This window comes from Budorcas taxicolor, chromosome 10, assembly GCF_023091745.1.
Source record: "Budorcas taxicolor isolate Tak-1 chromosome 10, Takin1.1, whole genome shotgun sequence".
In the NCBI taxonomy this organism is placed as follows: domain Eukaryota; kingdom Metazoa; phylum Chordata; class Mammalia; order Artiodactyla; family Bovidae; genus Budorcas; species Budorcas taxicolor.
Window position 1 is genome coordinate 77127601 of NC_068919.1, and position 23149 is coordinate 77150749.

A 23149-nucleotide genomic window follows, 5' to 3' on the forward strand; every position below is an offset into this window, starting at 1 on the left:
CAGTTGTCAGTGGCTCCACTGATCATAACAACCACTGGTACTTGTTTCCACCTTTTTAGTTTAAAATCACTGATACAGATACTATCTCCTTTGAGTCCCATGACAACCTTTATTTTTCCAGTGAAGAAAGTAAGATTAAAGGAGAGAGGGCCCACAGCCTAAAATAATAAAGACGTGCTAAAGGAAAGGTCAAGATATTTTGGACTGCTAAGAAAAGGATGAGGAAGAGAAAATGGTAATATAAGTAAATGATCTTTAAAAAATAAAAATCTGATAACTAAATTGTATACCACACATGAATTAGAACACATCTCAGACAGAAAATAAAGCAGGTCAAATTAACTACTGTCATCAATAATAGAAAACCAAAGGTGAAATTTTTTGTAATAAGCCCATACAACCATGTTATTGACAGGAACAGCTCATTGTAAAAAAAAAAAAAAAAAGTCTTAGTGACGGTAGAGAAAAGTACATAGGAGTCTTACATTTTTTAAATAGGTAGTCTTTATTATTTGCTTTTTAAAATTTAAATATTAAAATTTAAAACAAACCATTGACATAGGATTTCTCAGATTGTATAAGTAAGCATATATACAGCAAAATTAAATGTAAATAAAGCCAAATTAAATACAGAAGCTTAATTTTTTAATTTAAAATGTAACTGCCAGCCAGTAAAATCATGCTAAAAATAAAAGAGGGCTTTCTTAATGTTCATCAAAGAAGATGATTTGTTTTATTCTTGGCTTTGACCCCACCTGACCCAACTGCTCAGAATCTTTAAATATGAGCCATATTGTGTAGATTTATTCCAAGTCTTTTCAAGGAAAAAGAATGCAAATTAACCTGGTGAGCAGCAAAAGAGAGTCAGTTTTATGAAACCTGAGTTGATAAACCTGCAATCAAATGTAGTCTTATTTTAATATTTATACATCTTTATATTGTTATGAACCTATTCTTAACATGGGTTTTGTTTCTCTCCTCCCTCACTTCTGTGAAATGCAGAAGGGAAAGGGTGTTTGTTATTCACACATTTGTACCCCACTAACTGGTATTACACAACTGGCTTCCACTGGAGAGCCCCTGACATCGCAGGGAACGGTGATCAAAATTCCACACACTAGCTTCAAGCTGGGGGCTCGTAGCTACTGCAGCATTGAAGGGGGTCTTTTCCTGGCTTCTTTAAAATAAGCATGGTGATGGGATGGTTTAAGGGAAGAAAACCTCTCAAATCACTTGACCACTGCTGTGCTTCCGTGTGTCCTGCTTCTTCATAACAGCTTGGCACTACATTCTTTCCCTGTATCTTAGTGGGCCTGTGTGTGCACAAGTGGGATGGGGGTTGGGGGTGGGGGCTGTCAGTAGATGCTTATATATATGCATGCATCTTTAAATGTTAGAGTGATGTGCCTTCCCTTATGTGTCACAGATTAAATCTTCTGTGTTCCTGAGAGATTGGGCTGTCTCTCTCTTATTGTTGTGAGATTCATGTGTTTTGATGTTTACACCCTCAAATGTTCTTCATGTTGCATTAAACATAAGTTGAAATGTTCTCCCATAAGAGTTAGCTTTTCATGTTGGGCTGAACAAGTCTTCATTTCTGTGTAGCAGTTCATGTTATTATAACCTATGGCTTTCAATTGTACCTCCCATAATGAAGAGCTGACTTTAAACACTGTGCTATTCTTGTTATGACCTAAGCATAAGGTAAGTCACTTCTCTAACTGTATCTAAAGATTTTCGTTGTTTGTGAAAGTTTCCTCAGCTTTGTTTAAAGCATTTTCACTTTTTTTCCTTGCCATTTATTACATGCTCTCCCCCCTTTTGTTTTTTGTTTCATGGCTTAAGATTTCTTAATGGACAATGTGACCTTCAGCAAAAATTATATTATATATGTAAACACATGTTGAAGTGAATTAAATGAATTATTTGATGTCTGAAAGCAGTCTTGATTAGTAAATTAATTGCCTAAATTTTCAGTAAGTCTCTTGTGTTTTTTATTTCCTTCATTAATTTGAATATATTATACTGTTTTTACACATAATTTTAGTTTTTATTTCAATTAAAAGGGGAATTGTCAATACCAAAAATGTTAATTTTAGTAAAATAATGAAATCCAGTAGAATAAAATAATAGATCGTCTAAGGCCATACCTTTCATTTTTAATCCTTGACAAATTGGGTAAGATAAAGGAAAGCAATAACAGAAAACCATAGAACTCAAGACAGACCTGTATTGCCTTCTTTATAGTCCATATTGTTCTTACAATATGGAAATGGCAACCCACTCTGGTATTCTTGCCTGGAAAATCCCATGGACAGAGGAGCCTAGCAAGCTCTAGTCCATAGGGTTGCAAAGAGTCGGACATGACTAAAGTGACTTAACATTGTGAGAACAAAAACAACAGTTGTTTTTCAACTTTATCCTTTAAAGTAAACCCCATTATATTGTGACCTAAGCAAAATCTTCATACTGGGATTTTATAAAACTAAGTCAATATTAAAAAGATAGCCAGTTTCATGGTACAAAAATAAGGGGCATTTACTGCATGCATAAGTATTAAAATGTTTTAATTTAATTTCCTCAATTTTTTAATGTATACTCAGAATCACTAAGGTAAAGAAGTTCATTTTATCCCTGATTTTTGAAAGTGATTTCCCTCAAATTTGAGTCGAATAGCCAATGTAATGTAAATGAGAAAACATTGGTTATTCTGATGTTGGCAATTTTTGAAGCTAGATTCACAGATTTAAAAATTTGAATTTGTTTCATCATCCACATTTCTCTTTCCAAAACTGTTTGAAATGTATCATTCTAAACTTATGTGCCACAAAGCAAGACTTGAGTTTCTTTATTAAATTCATGTTATGAATGAATTTTTTGTTTTTTAAGCCACCTAAGGAAGGGAGAGGGTTTTTTTGTTTTTTTTTTTAATTGTGGTTTTGGTTTGGTTTGCTTTTTTGGTAAAACCAGCTAGTACTTCACCTCCATTTCCATTTACACAATATATAATCTGTTGAAACATTTGATGAGACAATTTGAACTACTCATCTGAACTGCTCTGTTCATTGTAAATCTCTTGTTTCTATCCATACACTAGCTCCACTCTAGATTGGAAGGGCTTAAAGATGAACTCTGGAGGAATAGAGGCTACGACTTAAGAGTAACTATTACTGATCAAAGGAGCTGCTTTCCATTCGCAAACATTGCTTTGCGCTATGGGTTTGGGCTCCTTCCGTTTCTACATCTTGTTGAAGACCTTCTTGACTTCCATTTGACTTCCTTGAACTCTGTTTTTGTCTTTTAACATTTTCCCCTTTCTTTTCCTTCTCTATCCCAGATTTTTCTCTCACTCTTTTAAGTATCTCTTGTGTTCTTTGAATCGCTTTTTAAAATGTAGTTTATCTCTTTATTAAGCTTGTCTATTATTTGTCTATTAGTATTTGTTTCTTTTCTCCTTTAAGGCTGTAGTGATATAGTTAACACTTATTTTCATTCCATGGTATGCCTACTTGCTTTTTATTTCGAAGCAAGTTCATTAGTCATTCTTACTCTCTTGGTATAAATTTTCAATAAGAAATAGCAGAATATTCTGCATTTATATATTGTCCCTTTCTATAAGGCAATACTTTCTTTTCTATCTTCTAGATTTACCCCCGCTCGAGCCTCTCTCTCTTCTTTTTCTTTTCCTTGCTCTCGTGTCTTCCTTCCTGTATTATTTTAAGTAGTCATTAATATCTTTCCCATTTGGTCCAGAATTGTTATTCAATAAAACTGTAAGTAAAGCATTTAAGAATATTATCTTCCAGAGTAGTTTCTTCATTCTAGTGTGTTTAAAAGTAATTAAACAATCTGGGCCAAAAGAGAATAACTTTAACATCTGGAATTATTTTTCCCCTTTTTTTCCTTTCCTTTTTTTTTTTTTTTTTTTTTTTTGGTATGTGTGTGTGTGTTTTTCTTGTGTATGTTTGTGATTTTTTTAATTATTGTTATTCTTTCTTTAAACATTAACACTTGTTTTTTTCAGGGAAGGACAACCATAACCCACCCTAAGTTGCAACATTCCTTTCATAATTTGTTTCATTACAATAGTAGACTGTGTTAAGCAGTAGAAGTTAATTTGTTGTGTATACCATTTGGGGCAAGCTGCTGTGGAGTGGGAAGAAGAGGTGTTTAAACAGCTTCCTCTGAAATTAACAAGTGTCAGTGTCATCCAACATGGCTCTTGAATGCATTAGTTTTGCAACATTTAAAAGAATGTTTCCACTTTGAAATATTTGAAGCAGCATTAGATTCTGATTGATGTATCTACACACTTAAGAACTGGCAAATAAATGACTGTAACTTCATAATTTCTCTTTTCCCCTCATTAACATATGTAACTAAAAATGACTATCAAGGACTCTTTGATTACAACTTTATTACTTGAGTTGCATTATTATTTTAGTCAAGAGATATGCACAATGCCTTTAATATTAAGGGTCTGAATTCACAATTGAATATGTGGTAATTGAAATTTTTCCCCATATACTAATTTCAAATACACATCAATTTTTAAATGCCTTTAGTTTTACCCTTGTCCCATTTACAATATTGTGCCCCCATTTTTTTTCTAGAAATCAGTCCTTTCTTTAAGTAAGAAAAGGATAAGTTAAAAATATATGGAATAAACTAACATTTTTATTGACATGTTATGATATGTGCGATACATAAAGCCTTTGCTCCTAGACCTCAGGAGTTTGCCCATTAAATATGCATACATATCTGTCTGTCTTTGTCATGAGCCCTAAATTACTGAGTTTATGCTCTCTCTGCAGGTCCAGTCCAGGTGCAGCAGCAAGGAGAACATTCTCAGAGCCAGTGAGTATATCATTATTTCAGATGGACTACTTACTGGGTTAGAACTTGTGGTTCAGCCGGAAAGAAAGCTAAAAATGACATTTTAGTGAAAGAATGAAGTAAAACAATGGGGAAAGTTAATGTCAAGAATACGAATTTTAGAGCTTTGCCTTCCAAAAATATCATTAGCAATATATTAATGAATATTTCCCTTATACCAGTTGTTTTTGCAAGCTGACATCAGAACTTCGATAGCACTACTGGTTAGGACAGAAATGAGCTCCTCTGTGATTCAGACATGACAGCCATCTTTAATTGCAGCACTGCCAAAAAGTCATTTGAGAACAGACTAAAATAATATAAATCCACTTAATGAATCTAACTAAAAAAAAAGATTCCTAAGAGGACACATCATAATCATTTTGTAAGTATGAATTTCTAAAAGATCTTATCTTCACAGGCAGCATGTTTTAGAACATAGTGCCCTAAACCAAGGAGGAAGAAACCATAATTTTATTTTTCTGTTTTGTCACCAGTAACATTTGCATGGAAGTCATTTGACTTTGTGTATTATTCATTTTCCTGTCTTATAAGAAGGAAATATAAATAGCTTTTCCTTACCTGTATCCTTGAAATGATTTGATATCAACGGTTATACTTTGAAAGCTTTGGGATTCTATGAGAAAAGTGCTGTGTAAATGCTAATTTTTTAGATATTGTTCTCTGTCACTTAATGATATCACTCTGTCTTCTTCCTGATTATTGTCAAGAAAAGAAGTACAAGAGGGCTATACTGAAATTGGTCCTTACTTATACCACTGGGAGTTTTAGTAAATGGAATGGTTTCTGTTTCCAGCAGAATGTCTGTATTATTTAACAATCAAAAAAAAGTCAATGGAAAACTTCAAATAGGTAAAATTTTGTTTTATTTTATTTACTTTAACATAAAATTTTCTGACTTCTGTGTTGTGAAATCTGCTACCTAAGCTTGAAAACCTTGAGCTATTAGGCAAACACACTGGCAGTTCTTTGCCCAGAGACTTCATGTTAGAGTTATATAAAAATAAATGCAAACAGATTTGTTTAACTTGTATACTTTTGTGAGTTTTCATAATGTCTGACAGACATATGAATCTGAGGGAGGCTTTTCAATTATAGGAGATGTAAAGGTCTATAATTCCTTCTTAAGACCTAAGATTGAGAAAACTAAGAGTCAGGGAAGTGATGACTGAATATTTACTAAAATAAAACAATAGCAATAAATAACATTTTAAAGTGACATTTTTCATGGTTACTGTATAATTTCCATTCATTGTTGATCCTGAGATGATTGTGGATCATTGACAGTGATTGTGATGATTCAGAACAAAACTAATTTTGTATTGAGAACAGATTTCTTTGAAATTTTTTTCACCTGTGTCATGGATCTTTGTACTGTTAGAACTGCTTTCATTTCAGTTACACCCTTACTGACTTGTTGGCTATTAATCAGATGGACAGTATGATGGTCCATGTTTTTCTGTTCATCTTTTCTTAGGATGAAATAGTCATGTAGGTGCATGCAGAGAGCCCATCCTACATTGTAGCCTCTTAGTTCTGTGAGTTCTACAAGTTCAAGGTCTTTCCTCTCAACACTGCTTTAGTAACTCATGCCCATAACCACACTCAGGACGTTTTCATCACCATGAGCTATTCTATCTCTGAACTTCTTAATCTCAGTACTTACTTGTGTGAAAGTTGCTCAGTCACGTCTGACTCTTTGCGATCGTATTGACTATACAGTCCATGGAATTCTCTAGGCCAGAATACTGGAGTGGGTAGCCATTCCCTTCTCCAGGGGATCTTCCCGAGCCAAGGAGAAACTGCTTCACTGCTTAATTTTACCAATCATTTAAAGAAGAATTAACACCAGTCTTTCTCAAACTCCTCCCAAAAATTGAGGAGGAAGGAACATTTCCAAACTCATTTCTTAAGGCCAGCATTACCCTGATAACAAAGCTAGAAAAAGATCCTGCAAGAAAAGTGCAGGTCAAGATCCCTGATGAATGCAGATTCAAAAATCTCAATAAAATACTAGCAAACTAAATTTAACAGTACATTACAAAGATCATTCACTATGATCAAGTAAGATTTATCCCTGGGATGCAATGACAACTCAATATATGCAAATAATAAATGTGATGCATTAATTATCATTAATAAAGTCAAAGAAAAAAATCATATGATCATCTCAGTAGACACAGAAAAAGCATTTGACAGAACTCAACATTTGTTCGTGATAAAAACTCAACATAAATATGGAAAGACTGAGTGAGTGAAGGTGGCTCAGTCATATCTGACTCTTTGTGAACCCATAGGCTATAGCCTGCCAGCTCCTAGTCCGTGGGATTTTCCAGGCAAAAATACTGGAGTGGGTTGCCGTTTCCTTCTCCAGTAGAAGGAATAATAAAGGCCATATATGATAAGCTCACAGCTAACATTAAATGCAATGGTGAAAAATTAGAAGCTTTTCCACTAAGGTCAGGAGCAAGACAGTGGTGCTTACTCTCATTATTCCTACCTAACCTATTACTAGAAGTCTTAGAGCAGTTAGGCAAGAAACAGAAAAAGCATCAGAATTGTAAAGGAAGAAATAAAATAGTCTGTATATGCAGAAGACATGATTTTATATGAAGACAATCCTAAAGACTCTACCAAAAAAAGAGAATTTATCAACAAATTCAGTAAGTTACAGAATACAAAATTGACGTAAAAAATTCAGTAGCATTTCTATGCTCTAACAATCAGTTATCTGAAGAATAAAGAAAATTGCTTCAAAAACAATAAAATTCTTAGGAATAAGTGTGACCAAGGAAGTGAAGATCGCTTCACTGAAAACTACAAGACATGAATGAATGAATTCGAAGACACAAATAAAACGGGTGGCTCTCCTTTGTTCATAGATTTGTTATTGTTCAGTTGCTAAGTGTGTCTGACTCTTTGCAACCCCATGGACTGCAGCACACCAAGCTTCCCTGTCCTTCACTATCTCCCAGAGTTTGCCCAAGCTCGTGTCCATTGAGTCGGTGATATCTTCCAACCATCTCTTCTTTTGTCTCCCCCTTCTTCTGCTGCGATTCATGGGGTTGCAAGAGTCAGACACGACTGAGCGACTGAACTGAACTGAACTCTCCTCCTGCCCTCAGTTTTTCCCAGCATCAGGGTCTTTTCCAGTGAGTCAGCTCTTTGCATCAGGTGGACAAAGTGTTGGAGCTTCAGCTTCAGCACCAGTCTTTCCAATGAATTCAGGGTTGATTTCCTTTAGGACTGACTGGTTTGATCTCCTTGCTGTCCAAGGTACTGTCAAGAGTCTTCTCCAGTACCACAGTTTGAAAACATCAGTTCTTCAGTGCTCAGCCTTCTTTATGGTCCAACTCTCACATCCATACCTGACTACTGGAAAAACCAAAGCTTTAACCATACAGACCTCAAGAACAGTATGAAAAAGCATTATCTTGCTCACCTGCTCATCTCTGAATCAGAGCATGTAGCACACTCCTTATTTTCTGGGCCTCTTGTAAAATTTGAAGTAAAGAGGCTTGAGAAAGGAAGAAAGAAAGCCAGAATTTCCCTGGAGTGATCAAGATTTCTATTCTTAAATCGAGGTCCAATTTTCCTACTTTTATAAAAATTAAATTATCTGACAATATTGTTCCTTCTTCAAAAAGAAAACAATGGCTTAAAATGGATCCTGGACAATCTTGGGGACCCTACTGAATGGCAGCATCAATTTACAAAGATCATATCCAGTCTGCAAGTAGTAGCTAGCAGGCTTTTGTACCACAAATTGAATACTAGTCATTGGAGAATACACAGTGACCTATTTGGGGCCAAAATACCCCTAAAGTAAAAGTGAAAGCATCAGTCACTCAGTCATGTCCAACTCTTTGCGACCCCATGGACTATAGCTTGCCAGGGTCTTCTGTCCATGGAATTCTTCAATCAAGAATACTGGAGTGGGTAGCCATTCCCTCCTTCAAGGGATCATTCCAACAGGGATTAAACCCAGGTCTGCTGCATTGCAGGCAGATTCTTTACTGTCTGAAGCACAGAGAAGCCCTAAAATACCAGGATGTGCTTATCAAATATGTTATAACATTTGGAGCCAGTCATCAAAAATAATTCTGCACCATATAATAAAAAATTTAAAGTGTTGAGACCGTTTAGAAGATCTTAAATAAAGGAGAAGTATCAATAATATTTTAACTTGTAAGGTATATAAAAGTATGACAGCTTCCAAATAATACATTCTTGTTTCTTAGCTCTCTTACAAGTTATATTTCTATTAGTGTTTGGTTACAAAAACTAATTCCCACCCAAAAATCTTAAGAGAATTATTTTGGTGATGTCAAGAACCTTGTCTTCTAGGTATGACCTAAGAGAACGTTTTAGATTTCCATCTCTTTGACCAGATATATAGTTTGTCATCAGAAAAATCACCTAATAGTTGAGTTTAGTTCCATAGGAAACCAAGATTCATTATCAGGAGGTGGAATCAAAGGAATCTGGGTGGCTACCAAAAAAAATAAAGTGCAAAACCAGTTTGGTTGTATGCATTAGCTAGTTCACAGGTGAATAACAGCCAAGTATGAATGATTGAAGATGCAAATGAAGTACATTATTAAGAATAGGGCAATATAGATAACATAGTTAAAAGGAGCATTAAACCATGGAGAGAAAAGGAGGAAAATGTAAGAAACGCCGCGGGAAGAAAGAGCCACCCCTACGGACCGTTGATCAGGGCCTTTTATTGGGCGGTCGCTCTCCGGCAGAACTCCCGGGGGCGGGTGAGCAAGGAAGCGAGGGGGGTCTGCGAAGCAAAGGGAGTCTGCGAGGTACGAGGGGTGGGGAAGGGTTTTATAGCCCCGGCCAGGCTCCCATATAAGGAAGAAAACGCGGGCTCAGTGGTGATTGGTATCCATGGGCTCCGTGTCGGCTCCTGATTGGACGGCGAGGGCTCCGTGTCGGCTCCTGATTGGATGGCTTGGTTGTCGGCCCACCTCCGGGGCTTGTCTGCCGGGGCATGCCCAGGCATGCCTCAACATGCCCGACCTTGCCCTGACCTTTCAGAAAATAATAAAAATAAATAGAATGCAGATGAAAATGTAGAAATTTACTGCCTTCTTCTTTGAATCTTGGGTACAACCTCCCTACAAACATGTGGTCAATGGTCTTGAATGGAACATGTCTCTTTCAGAGAATTGTCTGTAAAGGACTTCTAAAAACTCCTCAGCTTAAAAATCCACAAGTTCAGATTAGATTATGCCTCCTTGGAAGCCATGAATCCAAAGATCAAACTTTTAGAGTTGTATTACTGTGCTCCTTACTGACAGTACTTGCTAAGCTTTAGTAGGGTTCTAGAGTTGTTTTGTCTTTTCATACTGTTCATGGGGTTCTCAAGGCAAGAATACTGAAGTGGTTTGCCATTCCCTTCTCCAGTGGACCACATTCTGTCAGACCTCTCCACCATGACCTGCTTGTCTTGGGTGGCCCCACAGGGCATAGCTTAGTTTCATTGAGCTAGACCAGGCTGTGTCCTAGTGTGATTAGATTGACTAGTTTTCTGTGATTATGGTTTCAGTATGTCTGCACTCTGATGCCCTCTTGCAACACCTACCATCTTACTTGGGTTTCTCTTACCTTGGACGTGGGGGAAGATCATGGCATCTGGTCCCATCACTTCCTGGGAAATAGACAGGGATACAGTGGAAACAGTGTCAGACTTTATTTTGGGGGGACCCAAAATCACTGCAGGTGGTGACTGCAACCATAAAATTAAAAGACACTTACTCCTTGGAAGGAAAGTATAACCAACCTAGATAGTATATTCAAAAGACACATTGCTTTGCCAACAAAGGTCCGTCTAATCAAGGCTATGGTTTTCCCAGTGGTCATGAATGGATGTGAGAGTTGGACTGTGAAGAAAGCTGAGCGCCGAAGAATTGATGCTTTTGAACTGTGGTGTTGGAGAAGACTCCTGAGAGTCCCTTGGACTGCAAGGAGATCCAACCAGTCCATTCTGAAGGAGATCAGCCCTGGGTGTTCTTTGGAAGGAATGACGCTAAAGCTGAAACTCCAGTACTTTGGCCACCTCATGCGAAGAGTTGACTCATTGGAAAAGACTGATGCTGGGAGGGATTGAGGGCAGGAAGAAAAGGGGATGACAGAGGATGAGATGGCTGGATAGCATCACCGACTCGATGGACATGAGTTTGAGTGAACTCTGGGAGTTGGTGATGGACAGGGAGGCCTGGCGTGCTTTAATTCATGGGGTCGCAAAGAGTTGGACACGACTGAGCGACTGAACTGAACTGAGAGTTGTTTTTCTCTGATGTATTTTCCAAAAGGCCACTTATCTGGGCTTCAGGTCATGCAAGGGTTATTTAAAAGGGTATTGAGGAAAGGGTACTTTTACCTACTTATACAACTTCATGTATGGCATGAATAATTCCTTGTAATACTTAGCCATGTCTGATTGCACTAATGTGGAATTCAGAATGAAAGATGATATTCCTCGGTGTATGTGGGAGAGTTGATGGAACCACAGAAAGATTTTATCTCATTATTATTAAAGACAATACCTTAGGCCATGGAAGTTCAGGAATCTCTGAGGTTAGCTGATCTGATATTTAGATCTGTGTTTGTTCTCTCTTACCTTTCCTGAAGATTGAGGGTAAAGTTGACAGTAAAGTATCTTAGTAAGTGGCAGGACTTTCCAAAAGTCTTTAGTAATAGGCCTAGTAAAATGGATGCCTCCATCACTAGAGAGAAAGGTCAGAATTGTCTAGATTGGGAACATGAAATCAAGAAAACTTTGCTATTACTAGAGTTGTTAAATAAGCAGGGTGACAATATACAGCCTTGACATACTCCTTTACCTATTTGGAACCAGTCTGTTGTTCCATGTCCAGTTCGAATTCTCAAGAGGCAGGTCAGGTGGTCTGGTATTCCCATCTCTTTCAGAATTTTCCACAGTTTTTTGTGATCCACACAGTCAAGGCTTTGGCATAGTCAGTAAAGCAGAAATAGATGTTTTTCTGGAACTCTTCTTGCTTTTTCCATGATCCAGCGGATGTTGACAATTTGATCTCTGGTTCCTCTGCCTTTTCTCGGTTCATGTATTGCTGAAGCCTGGCTTGGAGAATTTTGAGCATTACTTTACTAGCGTGTGAGATGAGTGCAATTGTGTGGTAGTTTGAGCATTCTTTGGCATTGCCTTTCTTTGGGATTGGAATGAAAACGGACCTTTTCCAGTCCTGTGGCCAATGCTAAGTTTTCCAAATTTGCTGGCATATTGAGTGCAGCACTTTCACAGCATCATCTTTCAGGATTTGAAATAGCTCAACTGGAATTCCATCACCTCCACTAGCTTTGTTCATAGCGATGCTTTCTAAGGCCCACTTGACTTCACATTCCAGGATGTCTGGCTCTAGGTGAGTGATCACACCATCGTGATTATCTTGATCGTGAAGATCTTTTTTGTATAGTTCTTCTGTGTATTCTTGCCACCTCTTCTTAATATCTTCTGCTTCTGTTAGGTCCATACCATTTCTGACCTTCGTTGACCCCATCTTTGCATGAAATGTTCCCTTGGTGTCTCTAATTTTCTTGAAGAGATCTCTAGTCTTTCCCATTCTGTTGTTTTCCTCTATTTCTTTGCATTGATCACTGAGAAAGGCTTTCTTATCTTTCTTGCTATTCTTTGGAACTCTGCATTCAGATGGGTATATCTTTCCTTTTCTCCTTTGCTTTTCCCTTCTCTTCTTTTCACAGCTATTTGTAAGGCCTCCCCAGACAGCCACTTTGCTTGTTTGCAATTCTTTTCCATGGGGATGGTCTTGATCCCTGTCTCCTGTACAATGTCACCAACCTCCGTCCATAGTTCATCAGGCACTCCATGTATCAGATCTACTCCCTTAAATCTCTTTCTCACTTCCACTGTATAATCATAAGGGATTTGATTTAGGTCATACCTGAATGGCACAAGCTGGAATCAAGATTGCCGGGAGAAATATCAATAACCTCGGATATGCAGATGACACCACCCTTACGGCAGAAAGTGAAGAGGAACTAAAAAGCCTCTTGATAAAAGTGAAAGAGGAAAGTGAAAAAGTTGGCTTAAAGCTTAACATTCAGAAAACAAAGATCATGGCATCTGGTCCCATCACTTCATGGGAAATAGATGGGGAAACAGTGGAAACAGTGTCAGACTTTATTTTTTGGAGCTCCAAAATCACTGCAGATGGTGATTGCAGCCATGAAATTAAAAGACGCTTACTCCTTGCAAGAAAAGTTATGACCAACCTAGACAGGATATTGAAAAGCAGAGACATTACTTTGCCAACAAAAGTCCATCTAGTCAAGGCTATGGTTTTTCCTGTGGTCATGTATGGATGTGAGAGTTGGACTGTGAAGAAAGCTGAGTGCCGAAGAATTGATGCTTTTGAACTGTGGTGTTGGAGAAGACTCTTGAGAGTCCCTTGGACTGCGAGGAGATCCAACCAGTCCATTCTGAAGGAGATCAGCCCTGGGATTTCCTTGGAGGGAATGATGCTAAAGCTGAAACTCCAGTACTTTGGCCACCTCATGAGAAGAGTTGACTCATTGGAAAAGACTCTGATGCTGGGAAGGATTGGGGGCAGGAGGAGAAGGGGATGACAGAGGATGAGATGGCTAGATGGTATCACTGACTCAATGGACGCGAGTCTGAGTGAACTCTGGGAGTTGGTGATGGACAGGGAGGCCTGGCGTGCTGCGATTCATGGGGTTGCAAAGAGTTGGACATGACTGAGCAACTGAACTGAATTGAACTGAGAGTTGTAGCTCTCTATAAAGGAAAGGCTTCAAACCATCCCAATTATTAGTGAACAATGACTACATCATATTCAAAACCCAGACAATAGCTTTATGAAACCCATTTGGAGATGTTTAAGCATGCCCTGAGGTTTGGGCTCTTACCCATGTACTGCTTTTCTTACCAGGATTATATTGGTGACAGATGAGATAGAGTAAAGCTTTCCCATTGATGTTAATTATATACAGTGGCAAGTTTCTTCTTTCACTGGTGGGTATTCATATAAAATTTTTACAAGATTCCATTTGAGGTCCTTCAGAGCTACTAAATAGCTAATAATGCAATTTACACACAGCTTTCTCCTAGTACCTTTTTTTTGTGACTCTGGAGCTGATCCCTGGCATTTGTAATAGAGGCTTTGAACTCAATTTGCTGTTAAAGAGTTAGTCCCTTGGGGTATTATAAGGGCTATAATTTCAGTGAGGGCTGTCTTTCTGGAGTGATGATTAGTCAAGACATTTTCTCTAGCCTCCATAGTATCTCCTTTGTTTGAGCCCCTACTTTTATAATAGCCACTTCCTCAGGAAGCATTAGAGCACTTAAAGATTCTATAAATTGCTAACCATTCTTTATTGAGATTCCTGCTGAGGTCAAGAATAGTTCCTTGTTTCCAAAGCATTTCAGAATCATAGAATAACCCAAAAGCATGTCTATTGCCAATGAATATATTAACCTTCTTATCTGTAGCTAACTGAAACTTCCGGTGTGCTCACAGAGTTCTGCCATCTGGGAAGATTTGCCTCTGGCAAAGGATCAGTCTAAGGATGAAGTGTTATTCATTAGGTAGGAAGTAAGTGAGGAGCTAATCTTAACTCACAAAAGGCCTGTTGATGTTTAGGGCCCAGGGAAGAGGTTCACTTTTCAAGTACTTGGTTAAGTCTTAAATTGGCATGGCAATCACAGGAAAGCTGGGAACCCATTGCCAGCGATAGTCAGTGAAACTCACGAATTCTTTTAATTATCCCTTTGTTGCTGACATGGGAAAATTTTTAAGAGATTTAGTTCCTTGAGATAAATCCTGTTCTGGGTAATGAATTTAGACAGAATTGTAACTTCTCTTTGGAAATTCTGTCCTCTTTGTGAGTTGAAAAGTAAGTGGGTAGAAGGAATTTTAGAGCTCACTCTGTCTTTAGAACACAACAAAAAGTTGTCCCCATGTTGAATAAGAATAGAATCACAAGGAAATACAAAATCTTGAAGGTCCTGATTGAGAACTTGTGAAAAATAAGAGTGTTTCAGTAAATCTTTGCAATGTAACTGTCAAAGTATATTGTGTGTTTTCTTAGGAGAAGGCAAACAAATATTGACTGTTTTGACCTAAAAGGTCATTAAAGAAAGCAGAAAATAAATCGCTGTTGAATATGAAGCCTCAGGAGGCACTGAAGATAAAATAGGTTTGGGGATTAGTACTACATGGAAGTGGGAAGTGTTTACTCTATTATGGCCCTATTTGCTGAACAAATCCGTATCCCCACCTGTTCAGCCTTTTGATTGGGAGGATAGAAGTGTTAACGGAAACACTGTAAAGCAATTATCCTCCAATTAAAATAAATAAATTTTTTAAAAACTAGTACAACATATGTTGAATCTTTTCTCTGTTTGCTTTTACCTCTTAGTTTTAGCGCCTCTTTAGCTTCTGGTTCAAGAGAGTATTTTACAGTTGAGGGTATAGGTTTCAGTGGTTTAATTTGCACATTAATAGCTTCAGCCCCAGTAATCCTCCCTATTTTCGTTGAATTTTTGCTCACAGAATGAAAAAGCCTGGGATCTCCTCTAGATCTTCAATTTAGGATCTACTTAATCACAAAGATACTGGTAAATAAATTTCCAAATTAGCCATTATCTCTGCAAATAAGGGAGTCCTTCGGGATTTCAGGAAAGAAACCATCAGGGAAGTATTTAATCTAATAATTCCATTTATACAGTACACGCTGCCTAGCAAGCTAGCAGCTACAATATCTCAGAAGAAGAAAGATTGTTCTTTTGTTAAATGTCCAAAGGTAACAGTTATGAATGAAGTGGAACTAACAAAAGGAGTATTTGAGAAACACTGAATAGTTTTTTACCTGAAGGGAGAGATTTTGTAAGAGTGGTAGAGTTTAAGATTGATAGTGAGGGCTTTCCTGGTGGCTCAGTGGTAAAGAATCTGCCTGCCGATGCAGGAGACGTGGGTTTGAATCCGATCCAGGAAGATTTCACATGCCATGGAGACTAAGCCTGTGCGCCAAAACGCTCTGGAGCCCAGGAACCACAACTGTTGAGCCCATGTGCAAGCAACTGCTGAAGCCCACATGTCCTAGAGCCTGTGCTCCCCAGCAGTGGAAGCCAGCTCAATGAGAAGCCTGCACACTACAACTAGAGAGTAGTCCCTGCTCCCTGCAACCAGAGAAAGCCTGTACAGCAGTGAAAACCCAGCACAGCCAAAAGTAAATAAATAAATACATTTTAAACTGTTCTTTTCAAAATAAAAGAAAGACTAATAGTGTATGCCTCTATATCAATTAAAAAAACTTTTTGGCAAGGTTGTCCTTTAATATTTATATAAATTTCTCCCTGGGAATTTAAGAGTAAAACAAAAAATCTCCTTCAAAACTCACTTTATTTTTTTTTTTCCTTTTAGCTTCTTAGCTAAGACAAGACAGTTCTTTTTTGATGTCCTTTTTTATATAGTATTGATAAGTGTCTTTATCAAGAGATTCCCCGTTTTGAGATTTACTGACCCTGGTAGGAACATCTAGTTGTTTTATCTGTAGTGCTATCAATTTATTTATGAGTTTTATTTTGTTTTTATTCTAAGGCTCTCAAAATATTCAGCAAGGTGCTTGAGCGCTAGCAAAGGCATTATTTCCCATATCATTTTTTGCTTGCATACTGTATCCCCCATGTGGCTTAAGACTGTTTACAAAAATCTAGGAGAGAGTTAGGGGTCACATTTGCTTTAACATCTACTCCTGAGTGCTGTCTAAAACTGTTAAAGAGCCTGTCCCTAAAGTCTCCTGAGTTATCCTTTCCTTACTTGTAAGACTAACTCAGAGCCCAGTCTACTTTCTCAGGAAGGACTTTGGGAATAGCCTCCTTTCCTCCAAAGGACTTTGACCAATTTCTGTTGCTTTTCTAAACCCTTCTGGTTTCCTGTGCAATTTAGATTCTTCTGTGCTGTGCTTAGTTGCTTAGTTGTGTCCAACTCTTTGCGATCTCATGGACTATAGCCTACCAGGCTTCTCTGTCCGTGGGGATTCTCCAGGCAAGAATACTGGAGTGAGTTGCCATGCCCTCCTCCAGGGGATCTTCCCAACTCTGGATCGAACCCAAGTCTCTCAGACTGTAGTCAGATTTTTTACCATCTTAGCCACCAGGGAAGCCCAGATTCTTCTGAGTTACCTTCAGATTCTTCACATTCTACTTTTCTCACAGAGTTTTTTGCATCTCAAGCTTCCACAAACATGAACTAACTGTTAGAGATCTGGAACCCCCGGGTATGTTCTTAAAATTATTCCAAATTGCTCTGCAGAATTCACTCTGCCCTTTCTAGGCTTTGGAAAGTCATTGATGACTCTCAGCTCAGAGGAAGAAGAGCTTAAAATCAACCACAAGGGGATTTTTTTCTGTTCTGAAGGGAGTTAAACTTTAAGAGGTAACTGAGTTTTGAAAATTTTTCACCAACCAAAAGGAAAGAGGAGTAGAGCAGAGGGAGAGATGAGCAGAGGAAAATGGAGGCGGATAGGATGGGCAGTGGCACCCCACTCCAGTACTCTTGCCTGGGAAATCCCATGGATGGAGGGGCCTGGTGGGCTGCCGTCCATGGGGTCACCAAGAGTCGGACACGACTGAGCGACTTCACTTTCACTTTTCACTTTCATGCATTGGAGAAGGAAATGGCAACCCACTCCAGTGTTCTTGCCTGGAGAATCCCAGGGACAGGGGAGCCTGGTGGGCTGCCGTCTGTGGGGTCGCACAGAGTCGGACGGACTCGACTGAAGCGACTTAGCAGCAGCAGGATGGGTAAAGACAAATAGATAAAAAACCCACTAGGTTCAAGACGTGATTTTTAGAGAATCTAAACAAATATTAAGTTTTTCTTATTTTTATTTTGCCTTGACCAAGAAATTTCTTGAAGCAGTTTTGGAAGCTGAATTTCTTATGGACATTTCCTGACACAAATCAAAAATATCCAGCCTACTAGATGTTTGGAATTTTGTTCCTTTTTTGTCCTACTGCTGCTGCTGCATCGCTTCAGTCGTGTCCGACTCTGTGTGACCCCATAGACGGCAGCCCACCAGGCTCCCCCATCCCTGGGATTCTCCAGGCAAGAATACTGGAGTGTCCTACAGCACCTGTCAAACAATTTTGTCCATAACAGAATTTCCCCAAAGTGGCCACTATAATTCCAAATTATCCTTGGTGAGATTACAGATAAGTACAAAGATTTGGGGTACAACATGAATACATGTAAGAAGTAGGAGTCTGGTCTGGAAGAGGCACAGACTTAGGTTTAGACTAAGGAAAATGAGAACCTGTGAATAATCCATCCAAAGTGTTCGTTGGATACCTCCTACATCAGACTCCCCAGCCTAATGAGTAGACGGTCCAACTACAAACTGACATATTTGTAGTTCTAGAGCATCAAAAGTTTGAAGGGGAGCTCTTTTCTGTAACCAGACTCTCACTAACAAACTAAGACCAAGGAAATGGGTAACCCAAGGCATAACGTAATCCTTGTTCGAAGGATACCACTTTGAAAATAAACCTGAACCTCTCGGTTCCCAGAGCCAGTTTGCGAAATCAACTTATTGGGGCCTACCCCCATATTTTTCCACACGAATTTTCCCATTATAGAGGTATAACAGAAAATGACAAGGATAAACAGAGATATATGGTAAAGTTCTTAGTAATAAAATGGGTTCCTTATTCCTACAAGACAAAATAAACTTAGCAGTTGGGGAGCTCAAAGAAAATAAATCAGTGTTTAGTCTAATGTGAGACTTATCTCACTGTGATGACTAGAGACACTCCCATTCCCCAGAGCAAAAGGCTTACGGGGTCTCAGAGGAGCTTGCTGTTGTCAAATTAAGGATCTTGGGCTTTGGTGGGAAGGGGTCTGTCTTGCCTGGGTCTCCCTGTACCCTCTAAGTTGGTTGAATGCTGGCTTCCCACAAATAAGAGGTTATTATAGCCAGGGAAAAGTCTACCTTAACAGAGTATTAGTAGCATCTCAGGGCTTCCCTGGTGGCTCAGAGGTTAAAGTGTGTGGGTTCACCATTGAAATATTTACATTTGGAAGCTAGGTTTAAGTTGAGGTTTTCATTGTGACAGTTTAATTAGGATTGAGTAAAGTTCATGATATCAGAGTTAAGATTGGTGGACACAGCAAGACAAGGATTTTGTGTGTATGGTGTGTGGTGGTGGTGGTTTAGTCACTAAGTCATGTCCAACTCCTGTGACCCCCATGGACTGTAGCCTGCCGGGCTCCTCTGTCCATGGGATTTTCTAGGCAAGAATACTGAAGTGGGTTGCCATTTCCTTCTCCAGTGTATGGTGTGTGGCTTTGTTTTACTTTACTTTAATTTTGGCCTTTTTACTCTAGAGAATAGTTTTTTGCACATAAGCAAAATTTGAAAAAAAAAAAAACAAAACAAAACTGAGCAAAGCTTGAGCAAAAGGGCCAGTGCTAACTCCAGGAAATCCTGCAGGAATCCATCAGAGTAAAAACAACATGTTACAGTTGTGATTTGAACATATTGAATTTTTGGTGTATTCAGTCAGTTAGCCTCAATCTTCAGGTGTCAGTCAGCATGAGTACCTACGACACAGACATTATGTTAATAACAACCTAACCAAACTAGATAGAGAAAAAGAGCTATGTTTTTTTCAGAGAAACAAGCCATTCCAAATCTGAAATGACTAAAAAAGTTCATTTCATTTCATTCATGCCTTAAATTCCACTGGAGTCAGAGATGAAGTGTCGTCAATTCCAAGAATGAAGTCTTTAGGTAATGTTTCAGATGCAGTCTTAACTAAATGTCATACGAATACAGGGTCCAAAATTTCTCTCATTGATAGGCTCCTCTGGTTTCTAAACCATCAAATGAATCACCATGGCTTCCAAAGTCTGCACAATGCCAATCCTCCGTGTCCTTCCTTTTTTTTTAAATTGAGGTAAAACTCATGTAATATAAAATTAATCATTTAAAGTGAATAATTCAGTGGTACTTAGTAAATTTATCATGTGGAACCACCACTTCTGTATAGCTGCAAAACATTTTCACCACCCCATAGGGAAACTCCATACCCTTTAAGCAGTTACTCTCCATTCCCCAACCACTGACAACCAGCAGTCTGCTTTTTGTCTCTAGGAATTTGCCTATTCTGAATGTTTCATATAAATGGAATCATACAGTTCTAGATGAATGTAAAATGTAATCATTTTTATCTAGCTTCTTTTACTTAGCTTAATGTTTTGGAGATTCCTCCATGTTATAACATGTGTTAGTATTTCATTCCTTGTTATAGCTGCATAATATTCCACTGTATATTTATACCATGTTTTGTTTATGCATTGATCAGTTTATAGACGATTTGTGTTTCCACGTTTTGGCTATTGTGAATAGTGCTGCTTTGAACTTGTCTGTACCTATATTTGTTTTTGAGTACCTGTTTTCAGTTCTCTGGTATATATACCTAAGAAGTAGAATTGCTGGGTCATATATTAATTTTATATTTAACTTTCTGAGAAGCTGACAAACTATTTTTCACAGTGACTAAACTTTTGTATATCCTCAACAGCGGTGTACAAGGATTCCAGTTTCTTCATATTCTTACCAAAACTTGTTACTTTCTTTTTTCTTTTGTTCATTTTAACCATTCTGCTATGAGCGAAGTGGTATCTCATTTTGGTTTTGATTTGCACTTCTCTAACATTTTGCATGCCCTTCTTGGCCATTTTTGTATCTTCCTTGGAGAACTATCCATTCAAGTCCTTTGTTCGATTTTTAATCAGGTGGATTGTCTTTTTGTTGTTGTAGGAGTTCTTTCCATATTTTGAATACTAGACTTTAACTTGTATATCATTTGCAAATATTTTCTCCCATTCTCTAGGTTATCTCTTCACTTTTTTTTATAATGTTCTTTGATGCACAAAAGTTTTTAATTTTGATAAAGTTCAATATGCCTAAATTTTCTTTTGTTGTGTTGCTTTTTAAATTTTTTTTATGATTTATTTATTTACTTGTGACTGAGCTAGGTCTTTGTTGCTGCACACAGGCTTTTTCTAGTTGCATCAAGTAGGGGCTACTCTAGCTGTGGTGTGTGGGCTTCTCTTTGCAATGGCTTCACTTGTTGCAGACCACAGGCTCTACAGCACCCAGGCATCAACAGTTGAGCATGTTGCCTCAGTAGTTGTGGCACTATTAAATTTTTCACTCTTTCTTCCTTTGGATCTTAACGTACAGTTCACTTTTATATCTCAGGTATTTGTGCATTTCACGGTGAACTAGGTAGGCCATGGCATCTATTAATAAGTATCTCATGGAGATTCCATTCCCAATAACAAAGTAATCTGTATGTTTCATCTCTGGAAGAATTTTTATCATACAAATATATATTTCATTTTCTTGCCTTAAAGTGAAAGCAGCATGTCAGTGACAAATTTGAGATTAATATGATCTGTTGTACCAAACTCCAGGCACCCCTCCCCAGTTTTCCTCCCACCTGCTTTTCCAGCCAGGGTTTAGGGTCAGGCAGCCCTGACCCACTAGTCCTGTAGTGGGCCACCTCAGAGCCAGCAATGGAGGCATGAACCCTGTACCCGCAGCATGCCTCACTCCATGGGAAGGGGCTCTGCACCACAGCAGTGCCCCAGCTGCCTCCAATGCAAGGATCTGCACATGAGAGCTCAAAAGAGTCTTAGTGCTTAAACTGTCTTTGGTATTATCCATTTAAGAGTTAATGGGTCTTTCAGGAAATTCCTAGGTTAAGTAATAAAGTTATTTGCAGTTTTGTCTCCCTGCTCAAGAAGTTTCTGGGTTAGTAAAGGTATGTTAATGAAAACAATGGTATGTAGTAAGGCCATGTTTCTATTCTCATTCTAGTAGCCAACATTAGTTATCTAGGCAGAAATATCCCTAGAGTGCAAAATAATTTTTCTGCACCCTAATTTGATGAAAAGGCATCCTTCATTTAACTATGTAAAAGATTCCATGCTAATTTCTGGAGACTCTTCTTTGAACAGACTGTAAAATAAGTAAAATAGAGGCTTCGGGGTTTCAGTTCTATAAAGATAGAACTGACTTCCTTCTTTGAATGAATTAAGAGATTTTACTACTTCGGTAGCAAAAACTGGAATAATGATTCAGTTGAGTCACTACTGAAGTAAGGGATTTCCCATAGATCTATTTTGAACCTGACTCACCACTGCCCTCTTTTTTAAGCAACTCTTTTCTTCCAAATTGTTTCGCCAGTTCTCAAAGACTAGCACATTCATGCCAGGTTTCAAATAGGCTTTTACTTTCAAAGTAATTTTATCTTACAGACACATTTACTTGACGACATTACTATTTTATGGGAGACATTAATTATATAATAGAACAGGGTTCCGTGGGATGCAGATGAAATCAGTGTCATTCATTAAAATTCTTACCAGAACTATTAAATGAAAATTTTGAGAGATGTTAGTTTATCTGCAGCTCTTAACTTTCTATGAGGCTTTGCTTTTCTGCTTTATGCATTAAAGTTTGCCTAGTCTTACTCTAAGCAACTGAATTTTACAATTTTTAGGGTTTCTCTCACTGATCTTAATACTTCAGGCAAAAGTTTCAGAAATTAGGTTTATTTCTGTTTTATTTTATAATTATTGATTTTCTATCTATGACCTCACTTATATCTCCTTCTTGGTCACATGCCTGTATGTTGATATTGCATACATAATATTCATACATAATAGGTCATCTTTTAATGATGCATCATCATTTTAAAGATAGTGATCTTAAATATTTGTAAGAAACCTGTCCACCATTCCACTACTTTGGTTTGATAAATATTTCCTCTAATGCTAGATCTAGTCCATTAAAACCCTTTCGTATTTAAGGTATTGTAAGTCCCAAATGTTAATTCTAATTTAAGTAATGAAGGACATTTCAATAAGCGTGATTTGTGACGTAACCTGAACCCTCCAAATTAATGTGCTCAAATTCAGGCACACACATAAGCAGAGCAAGTGGTTGCCTTTTATATATATGTATATACTATATTTTATACATTTATTTTTACAATATATTTATATTTTGTATGTATATTTACAATATATACTATATTTTTACATATATTTTATATATACATATATACTATGTATATACTATATTTTGTTTTTGAGATACAATGAAAAATCTGTAGATCTCAAACATGTATCCTCACTGGCTCATTTTA

At 37.8% G+C, this 23149-nt stretch overlaps 1 protein-coding gene across 3 annotated transcripts in view; it reads left to right on the forward strand.

Moving 5' to 3' along the window:
* Positions 1–23149, forward strand: part of GPHN (gephyrin) — a 547726-nt gene that overhangs the window by 392958 nt on the left and 131619 nt on the right. For all 3 annotated transcript variants that reach the window (XM_052647154.1, XM_052647155.1, XM_052647156.1), the window contains one exon: positions 4815–4857. In XM_052647154.1, coding sequence (XP_052503114.1) covers positions 4815–4857 — 43 coding nt within the window. The remainder of the gene's footprint in view (positions 1–4814; positions 4858–23149) is intronic.